Source organism: Gobio gobio (assembly GCF_949357685.1).
Source record: "Gobio gobio genome assembly, chromosome: 1".
Classification (NCBI taxonomy): Eukaryota; Metazoa; Chordata; class Actinopteri; order Cypriniformes; family Gobionidae; genus Gobio; species Gobio gobio.
In genome coordinates, this window is record NC_137097.1 from 65868343 (window position 1) to 65879144 (window position 10802).

At 35.1% G+C, this 10802-nt stretch overlaps 1 protein-coding gene across 1 annotated transcript; it reads right to left on the minus strand.

Moving 5' to 3' along the window:
• Positions 1-2: 2 nt before the first annotated feature.
• slc25a19 (solute carrier family 25 member 19) lies at positions 3-10574 on the minus strand. The gene is made up of 7 exons (XM_079836129.1): positions 10412-10574; positions 8842-9009; positions 8224-8379; positions 5201-5371; positions 3704-3878; positions 3349-3479; positions 3-841 (listed from the first exon to the last, which is right to left on the minus strand). Exons 2-7 carry the CDS (start codon positions 8971-8973, stop codon positions 665-667), a joined length of 942 nt encoding a protein of 313 aa, XP_079692255.1. The 5' UTR covers positions 8974-9009; positions 10412-10574; the 3' UTR covers positions 3-664.
• Between the last annotated feature and the right edge of the window lie 228 nt (positions 10575-10802).

A 10802-nucleotide genomic window follows, 5' to 3' on the forward strand; every position in this document is an offset into this window, starting at 1 on the left:
AATCAGAATGAAATACTTTTTATTAAAAAAATAGTTGCTTTACCCATTTGTTTTCCCCAAATGTTGATAAATATGTGCTTTTATACATGCATAGACAGATGTAAAGTATAACTACAGTGTCAGAAAGGAAGGCCAACAATAAAAATATATAAATATGGGCTTAAGCCAGAGGAAACATGGCGGCTCAAACGGTTCCAAACAACCTTCATCCATAAAACATTTTGACCATTCACCATTTAAAAAAACCTTAACAGTGACATAAAACAAATGAAAAGAAACTATTTGTATAAACCAGATGATTGAATATTTGATGCACCATACTGGGTAAATGGTTTAAATGTTTCGAAATGCAAAACAGAAAAAAGACTAAAGTTGAACATTTAGATTTCCAGTGTTATGTATGAAAACAATAAAATAGACCCGCATGCAGAGTGCAAACAAAACACACAGACATAATGACAAAACTTAAAATCTTAATATGTAACAATGGTTTTCAAGTCTCTAGTCGAGATGGACAAGAGCGCACCGTTAAATGGAGAACATTTCAGTTTTTAGTAGAGCAAAAATATCTTTCTGGTGTGATAAAACAGCTCCTTGTCCCTCTTCACATCCATCAGATCTGATGATCTAAAGTGTCTGTCAAGGAGGACTGTACGCGTACTCACTAACTGCTTTTGAGGCTCACAATAGCATTGATGAAGAACTCGTACCAGAAGAAGGTGAAGCCTGTGGATACAGCGGCCTTCACGAGACTAGGGGAGAGTCCCTTAAAGTAACCCCGGGGCCCTTCGTCTCTGCCGATCCTCACCAGACAGTCTACAAACCCATGATATGTCCGCACCTTCACAGAAAATACAAGAAATAATTATTCATTTTTAAAATAGATTTTTAATTTAGAAAGAAGTCTGTATTTATTTGACCAAAAAAAACAACAAAAACTGTCATATTGTGAAATATTATTACAATTCAAAAGAACTGTTTTCTGTGTGAATATGTTGTAAAATGTATTTTATTCCTGTGATCAAAGCTGAATTTTCAGCACCATTACTCCAGTCTTCAGTGTCACATGATCCTTCAGAAATCATTCTCATATGATGATTTAATGCTCAAGAAACATGTCTGATTATTATTAAATGTTGAAAACACTTAATATTTTTGTGGAAACGGGACATTTTTTTAAAGGATTCTTTTAACTGTCACCCCCCTTTTTGAGATTACACATGAAAATGCACTATCCAAACTTAAAGGGCTGTTATTCAAGAATGCTTTGGGATATATACCTTTAAATTTACTGTAAATAAAAAATACTGTACTAAATATTTTGTATTTTATATAAAATATATATTTTACAAAAATGTTTTAATCTAAAATTACTATAAAATCAAAGCCATATGTCTAACCAAAGTGTGTTCTAAATTCGAAGTTGATATCACAAAAATCGAAGTTCCCATGAGATTTTATTTAGGCGCAATACCAAAAATAGCCACCGGGTGTCATTTAAATTCCATTAATTGTTTTTTTGATGCATTTTCCTGTAATTTTCTGTCCAAATGTAACTTCCATCACAAAACGGTCACCAAATATGGAACCTTGAGACTCAGACCTTTCCGACGATATGTGTTTTGTCAAGATTAGAAAAGATTTTGATTATAAAGTAGTTAAAATAAATATTGTAATATGATACATGACACCGCCCACTAGGGGAGGAGCCTGCTAAAGGAATTTAAAGAACCATTTCCATGGTAATGCAACATCCAATTTCAAAACGGTTTTCACGGGATGAATTTTGAGTTCGTAAGCTTTCGAATGATACCTAATTTATGATAATTACTAAAATATATGATACGAAAAAAAAGGCGATCAAAAAAATAGTGCCAGGTGTCCCGCCAGCAGGACGCTGACAGTTAAGAGGTTGATAAACAGAAAGTTCAAAAGAACAGCATTTATTTGAAATAGAAATCTGTTCTAACAAATGTCTTTACTGTCACTTTTGATCAGTTTGATGCATATATGCTAAATAAAACAAAAATGTTTACTTACTGACCCCAAACTTTTTATTGATATTATTGAACAGTATTCAGCTCAGAAAGGTCTAAAATCTACATAAAACAACACATGTTTAATACTTAAAGGTGCAGTGTGTAGTATTTAGGAGGATCTATTGACAGAAATGCAATAAAATATACATAACTATGTTTTCAGACCTTGCATAATGAACCGTTATGTTTTTATCACCTTAGAATGAGCCATTTCTATCTACATACACCTTCTCCTTATAGTGAAGTCGCCACTTTGCGCTGCCATGTTTCTACAGTAGCCCTAAAGAGACAAACTGCTCTACAGAGCGCTAGCTACTCTCTGCTGTCTCAGACGGCGACATATTTGTCCTGTGTCGGCCACCGTAGCTTCTCTATGTGCTTCAAGAGAGAGGTGAGTGGTTGCAATTTGCAAACTCACCACTAGATGCCGCAAAAATTTACACTGTGCACCTTTAAAGGGATAGTTCACCCAAAAAGGAAATGTTTATGTTTATCTGCTCACCCCCAGGGCATCCAAGGTGTAGGTGTCTTTGTTTCTTCAGTAGAACACAAATGAAGATTTTTAACTCCAACCGTTGCAGTGTGATAGTCGTATAAAGCATGTCAATGGGGATATTTTAGAGTATGAGAGCAATGAGAGTAAAAACACATAGACAGACAAACCCTTATTAAACCATGCGGCTCGTGGCTACACATTGATGTCTTAAGACACGAAACCATCTGTGTCTTCAAGAAACCGAACAGTATTTGTGTTATTTTTTTTACCTCTTATCAGACGAATGTCATCTAGTATTCCCAGCGCCATAACTTCCAGCGAATAAGGTCAAAATACTAGCGCGATCAAAGATATATATACGTAGATGCCTCATTCGACCGATCCTGAGGAATCTATGTATATATCTATGATCGCACCGGTATCTTGACCTTATTCGCCAAGGCCAGAAGGCCTTTATTAACACCCCAGAGCCGCGTGGAGAACGTTATTTGACGGACAGATGCATTTTTTATGGACTTCAAAAACAGAGCAACTATTACTGATATTATAATGCTTGGATTAGCCAGAACATTTTTAATATAACTCGGATTTTATTCGTCTGAAAGAAGAATGTCATATACACCTCGGATGACTTGAGGGTGAGTAAATCATGGGCTAATTTTCATTTTTTGGGTGAACTATCCCTTTAAGGTTTAGATAGTATCAACTGTAATAGTGATGCTAGCAAGCAGAACTACAGTGATCAACCCCTGTTAAACATACAGTCTTTTGATTAGCAGCTCAGATCTTTAACTACTAGTCCATTCCACCAACCTGTCCAAACTGCATCCTGGCCTCTTCAAATCCACCCACTTGAAGTCTCTTTTTAATCAGGTCGAAAGGATATGTGAGAGTTTTACTGACGACTCCAGCGCAACTGCCACTGATGAGACTTTGTAAACCTCCTTAAAACAGACAGAACGCCACAGCAACATTTCAACCGGGACAGAAAAGCACAAGGTTTATATAGATATCATTGTTGTTATTGCTAACTTGTACTTGAAACACAGCCGGAAAAAAAACAAACAAACTAAAAATACTATATAAAAATAAAAGCTCATTCAAAATATGAATAATTACCATAATAGTATTTAAATAATACTAAAATGTTAAAGAAGAATGATCTGACCTTTAGAAATGGTGTCCTGGTGCGCTAGAAGTTTCTTCAGGATATTATAAAAGAAAAACTGCAGGCCTGCGTATGGAAACACAGCCACAAGCGTGGGTGTGAGGCCCCTGTAGAAACTGAAGGGCCCCTCTGAGCGGAACATTGTGCCGACGGCATGTCTGAGGTTGCGATATATCTGTACATAGGAGAAAACCTTTCAGTCATGGGAAGTGTTTCATTAAAGCTACACTGTGAGATATTTTCCCCCCATCTAGCGGTGAAAAGGTATATGACCATCCAGTGAATATTAGTTTCTGTTCCTCTCAATTCCGATTTCGTTTTAACTCCTACGGTGGCCGATTTAGTCCAAGATTAACATGGCGTCCAGTTCGACCTCGTCCACATTCGAGACGGTGCCATCGAGTGTTAAAACGCGAAAGGCGAAGCTTGAATTTACGGGTATGTCCCTCTTTGGCTGATGTACTTTCAAGATGGAGGGGCAACATGGCGACCCGCATTCGAACCCCTCACCCGTATGTATTTTCAATGGCATATTATAAACTTACGAGAATACTTTATTACTTGAAAGAAGTAAATATACATTAATGAGCACATATATTTTTGAAAGAACTAAGTGTTTTTAGCTAAGAATAAACTAAAAAAGTTACACAGTGTAGCTTTAAAGGGTTAGTTCACCAAAAATGAAAATTCTGTCATTAATTACTTACCCTCATGTCGTTCGACACCCGTAAGACCTCCGTTCAGAACACAAATGAAGATATTTTAGTTGAAATCTGATGGCTCTGAAAGGTCTCCATTGGCACAATGGCACGGTTCACTCTCAAGACCCTTAAAAGGTACTAAAGACGTCGTTACAAAGTCCATCTCACTACAGTGAGACAATAACGACTTATATAGTGATGACGATTTCAAAACACGGCATCATGAAGCTTCGAAGCGTTATGAATCATTGAGTCAAATCATGATTCAGATCTCGTGTCAAACCGCCAAACTGCTGAAATTTGGCGATTCAAACCACTGAATCGACTCACTGATTCATAACGCTTCGAAGCTTCATAATGCCGTGTTTTGAAATCGTCATCACTATATAAGTCGTTATTATCTCACTGTAGTGAGATGGACTTTGTAACGACGTCTTTAGTACCTTTTAAGGGTCTTGAGAGTGAACCGTGCATTGTGCCAATGGAGGCCTTTCAGAGCCATCAGATTTCAACTAAAATATCTTCATTTGTGTTCTGAAGATGAACAGAGGTCTTACGGGTGTCCAACGACATGAGGGTAAGTAATGACAGAATTTTCTTTTTGGGTGAACTAACCCTTTAAAGCTCATCAAAAAGTCAAATGTAGGCACTTTGCGCTGACTTATAATGTATTCTCTTCATGAGGGGGTGGAATAATATGACCTTTTAAAAATGAACTCCGCAAAGATGCACTGTGACATGATTTAGTAGCATTTAGCAGCACATAACATCACGCTCCTGAGGTTTGACCCCTGACCTTGGGTTCGCCCTGGGCAGCGAAGCGTGTGCGGAGGGTATCCAGCGGCTGGCAGGCGACGGTGGCGGAGCAGGCGGACAAACCGCCGCAGATGAAATGGACTCCTGGTGTCTGGCTGTTAAAGGGGGTTTTCTTGTGGACCAGCTTTGTCAAGGCCTCGAAAGTTGCAAACTAGGACAGAAACCAGACGAACAGGAACAGTGAGTTTCAAGATGTCTACAATTTTGTGAAGGGTGACCACAAATGATTGATCTATCAATCCAAAACACCAAATAGGATAGAACAGAACTGAATATTAATCGGTTTACTGCTACAATTTAAAGGGAACAATTATTTTTTCAATTCAATTTTCTCACCCTCAAGTTGTTCCAAACCTGTATGAATTTCTTTCTGCCACCCAGAGGGCCTATTTTAGCCTTCAGAGGGCACTCCGTCCAAGTCCTTTGCCTCTCCATCATGAACTACATTTCCTGTAAACCTTTGTCTGGACTCATTGTCATGTGATTGCATCCACCCGTGTTTCATTCGCTTGTTACTGTCGGTGTATATAAGCCCTGTGTTTTCTCTCACTCTTTGCAAAGTCTTGTATGCATTAAGCCCTATTCGGACGGTAATTGTTTCTCGCGTGGATGTCTGTAAAATTACATTTGCAGATAAAACTTGTGCATTCGGATGGTGATTTATTCACAGTGGAGGAACGAGATTTGTGATCCTGCGCACCTGCGAACGCCCTGCTCACGTGCTCATTAACATGATCGTATGCTGTAAATAAAATGTCATATTATAGTTAAAATGTTTTTTTGTCTTGTATTTTATCTCAAAATAAAGGATGTCATTTTATTCCACATAGAAATGAGCAGAATACAGCCTCTTATTGTCATGAGGTGAACATAATGCTGTGGTTATTTTAACATATATAATTGCTGCCGTAATAACGGCCCATTTCAAATGTTTACGTGCTTTTCTTCTTTTTATTTTTGGAGCGGTGATGAAATATCTTGCTCTTGTAAATACTTGCCAGCATTTCAGTAATAAAAGGTTAGATCTTTAAATGCATCCAAATTACAGCGAAGCGCAACCGTACAGTGCTCTGCAGGGGTCAAAAATGAATTTTGAAGCGATATATTCTTGAAAACTCAGAGATGTGGATTCGGACGGCAATTAAATCACCACACGACCTTTGTCAAAAAAACAGTAGGTAATTCGGCTGGGGATTTTTACATGGGTGGTGGGAGAAAAACACTGACATTCTGGAGTCAGACGGCAATACAATCACTGACTGATCCCTGTCAATGATGAAAATACCTTACGGCCCCATGAGAAACAATTACCGTCCGAATAGGGCTTTTCACTGCGTTCTTTCTGAACGTTATTTCTGGCTTTCTGTGACATGGTTTTGACTCTGTAATCATCTGGATCACTGATCTTGTGGTTTTGACCCTATGCCTGTTATTTGGATTATGATTGTGGATTACCCCTATTAAAGCTGCTTTTGGATTTTCAACCCAAGATGAACTGCTGAACACAAAAAAAACGATATTTTGAAGAATGTCAGTATCCAAATAGTTGATGGTCCCCTTTGACTTCCATTACATTTTTTTTTCTTCATGCTATGAAAGTCAATGAGGTCCATCAACTTTTTGGTTACCGACATTCTTCAAAATATCTTCTTTTGTGTTCAGCAGAAAAAAGAAATTCATACAGGTTTGGAACAACTTGAAGTTGAGTAAATAATGACAGAATTTTCATTTTTGGGTGAACTATCCCTAAAAAGGCAGAACAGAATAGAATATAACGTTTATTAGAATTAGCATTGCTATTGTTAACTAAAAGTAATTGGTAACTATAGGTAATTGAAATAAAATATTAGATGAAAAACTTAAAATGTTGAAACGAAAATTAGAAATGTTACCTTGGCACTAAATGAAAAATAAGTACTAAAATTATATATATTATATATATATATATATTATATATATATATATATATATATATATATATATATATATATATATATATATATATATATATATATATATATATATATATATAAAATATATATAATATATATATATGTATATATATATATATATATAATATATATATATATATATATATATATATAAAATATATATAATATATATATATGTATATATATATGTATATATATATATATATATATATATATATATATATATATATATATATATATATATATATATATATATATATATATATATATATATATATATATATATATATATATATATATATATATATATATATATATATATATATATATATATATATATATATATATATAAAATATATATAATATAACTAGGGCTGTCAAAAGATTAATCGCGATTAATCGCATCCAAAATAAAAGTTTGTGTTTACATAATATATGTGTGTGTACTCTGTTAATTATTATTTATATATAAATACACACACAAGCATGTATATATTTAAGAAAAAAATATTATTTTTATATATAAAATATTTATATTTATATATATTATAGATTATATAAATGTATATACAGTATATACATGCAAATATTTCTTAAATATATACATGAATGTGTGTGTATTTATATATAAATAATAATTAACAGAGTACACACACATATATTATGTAAACACAAACTTTTATTTTGGATGCGATTAATCGCGATTAATCTTTTGACAGCCCTAAATATAACTAATGAAAGAAAATATTAACAAAAGTAAATTAATAAATATTAAAATAGTAACTAAATAATACTAAAATAACACTAAGGACAAAATGTATATTTATTTCTGCGAAACAAAACCATATCAGAATAGAATAGAATATTTTTGCTCATGGCAGAATAGAGATTATCTTTATTTCTACCCTAAAAATAAAAATTACCCTTCAAATAAAAAGTACAACTTAAGGTCAAAACTTTTTTATTTGGCTTAACTATTAAACAGGAAGATGATTCTGGCCACATCAGAAGTGCCGATATATCCGCTTGTATTTTATGCCTCTCCAAGTACCTGAACTGCCCCATAACACACAGACAGCAGCTGGGCAGGAATGTGTCCTTTCCAGAAAGCAGGAAGTCCTTCTTCGCTCAGAATGCAGCGCGTGGCCTGCCATAAACCCCAGTACTTCCCCTGGCGATTCCTCCAGGACACCTGCTCGATCTGCAACTGTGGGAGCAATGCACAAAAAACTCAAAATGATCAGAATCAGAATTGAATGTGAAGATTTAAAAAGCCTTAAAGTGTGACACACTGCCACCTTAAGGCCTGTCCGTCAGTTGCTAACTACATAAATTAATTCAAGCCCATGGACTGCATCTTCTGGTGTGCATTCATAACCAGTTTAAAGCAGATGAATGAGCTTCTTTCCTACGGAGCATGCTCAGTGTATCTGTGGATTTGGGAGTGGTTCTAAAATTCCACCGGAAAAAAAGTGACTCATGTTCTAGGCATGAAGCTGCTGCTTATACAAATCAGATGTCCTAGGGAAAGACACTACTGTGCCAGCTTAAGTTGAAGGTGTTAATATTTATGTTTTCACTTCATTACTATGTACATGATAACAATTGGGAAACACAACAGCCCTTTGACTCAGTGAAAGGAAAGTTAAGACAGCCGGAAAGGCCTTACCTGAAACCTGATTTTGATGACATCCAGAGGGCTGATGAGGGCTCGGGTGACCATGCCGGCCGCTGACCCGGCCAGGGCAGCTTCCTCCGGGGAAAGAGCGGAACCGGGGACGTTTGGATCATATCCCACCATTCCTGCTCAGATCATGTGTCAGAAACACAGCTGATGCTTTGGAGAGGAAAGCATTTCATGCATTTACATTGATGTGCATGGATGACAACTTCAGTGGAATAAAACAAGTAATAAAACTTATACAATAAGAAATGCAATATAAAATCAATATGACAACAATTAAATACTACAAACAATAAAAGAATGCAACAAAAAGAATACATGACAGCGCTAACACAATGGCTGCGTTTCAAAACCTACTGAGCTGCCTATCTGGACAGTGTTTAGATGGGCAACTTTAGATACTTTTGTCTGGGACGTGCCTTGTCTTGGTAAACAGCCCGTTATGGTTTGAGACACAGCCAGTATTGCCGTAGCACTAAACATACTGCGCAGAGGAAATCTGTATTTCTTGAAAACTGGTTCAATAATGGAAGTAATATTAGTAAACCAGCTGTTTGATAGTGATTTTATTTCAAGATATCAATTCCCAGTATCTAGTAAAGAATTTTATATCGTTTTCAAGACCATCTCTTTGGAAATCTGTATGCTGTTTAGAAACAATAATAGTGCTACAGCGACTTCTGTTTGTTATCCTAACCCTGAATCCTCTGTGGTTGGTTCTATTTGTTTTTCAGCGCATAAATCCAACTACAAAATCGAAAACTGGACCTTGTTACTTCAATCCCTTCCTCCATTTCTTATTGGAATAACCTTTTTTTTGATGACATTAAATGGTCGTATGTTGGGTCACTTCCTCAGAAATTCTCTCTAACAAATAAAGTTAAAGAAATATCCTATAAAATTATTCAAAGACTGTATCCAGTTAAGTACTTTTAGAAGTGATATTGATACTTCCAGCTCTTTTTGTGAAGCCTCTTCTGAAAATGTTGATCATTTGTTTTGGGAATGTCCTTTTGCTGGGTCTTTCTGGAATAATATTGATGCTCTCTGATTGTTTTTTGCAACTTTTCTTTATCATACAGACACATTGTTTTTGGGTTTTATGTCAAACAGTCAAAGACAAGAATCTAATCAATGCAAGTTTTTGTATAAGCCTTCTTTTATTTATTGGAAAGTGTTATATCAATAAATGCAAATATATGAAAAGTAAACCCCACTTTAACGTTTTCAAACAATACAATTTCAACTTCTGTTAACAAAAAAGCAATGAAAACATCCAGAATTTGTGCCGTGTTTAATATTCTTCCTTAATATGTTTTGTGCCCTCTTCTTTTCTTTTTCTTCTTCTCTCTTTTTTAGGATTATCGTTCAATAGATTTAATTAAGTTTATTTTACATTTCCTCTGTAAAAGTATTGAACCATAATTTCCTTTTTGTTTTGAAAGATAGCTTATACTTCTTGTATGAATCGCCTTTTGTTTCTTAATATTGCAATGAAAAATAAACACACTGCGCACACGCCTAAAAATATAAGCTGGTAAAAACGTAAACCGACCTTTCTTGTGTGCACCGAGTTCCTCGGTACAATCTGTTTTTTCTGATGTTCTCTTATGAGTGAATAACAATAGTGTGATGTTAGAGGACACCTCATGTTCCCTTCATACTTTAGTGGCTACTGGACAGCAGACCAATGACAGAGCCGCGCGACTCTATTTACTGACCGTGTTTGAGTTCACACCGAGCACATTGGTTCCTACCTTCATTTCTTTCATTTTAATTTATTCATATTGAATTTGATACTTTGTATTGATATTAATATTATATATTTTTTTTATACACATCCAACCTCCGATTAATAAAATAAAATGTAATCTAAAATTAAATAAAATATTGTTTATCCTTTAAACACAAGAAACAATATAATGGTATGCTATGATTTTCCCCCC

Coding starts and splice junctions, on each gene's coding strand:
- slc25a19 (XM_079836129.1), bottom strand. CDS start 8,973: ATGGTGGGATATGATCCAAACGTCCCCGGTTCCGCTCTTTCCCCGGAG. Junction 8,380..8,841: donor TCATCAAAATCAGGTTTCAG/GTAAGGCCTTTC, acceptor TTGCTCCCACAG/TTGCAGATCGAGCAGGTGTC. Junction 5,372..8,223: donor TGTGTTATGGGGCAGTTCAG/GTACTTGGAGAG, acceptor TTTCTGTCCTAG/TTTGCAACTTTCGAGGCCTT.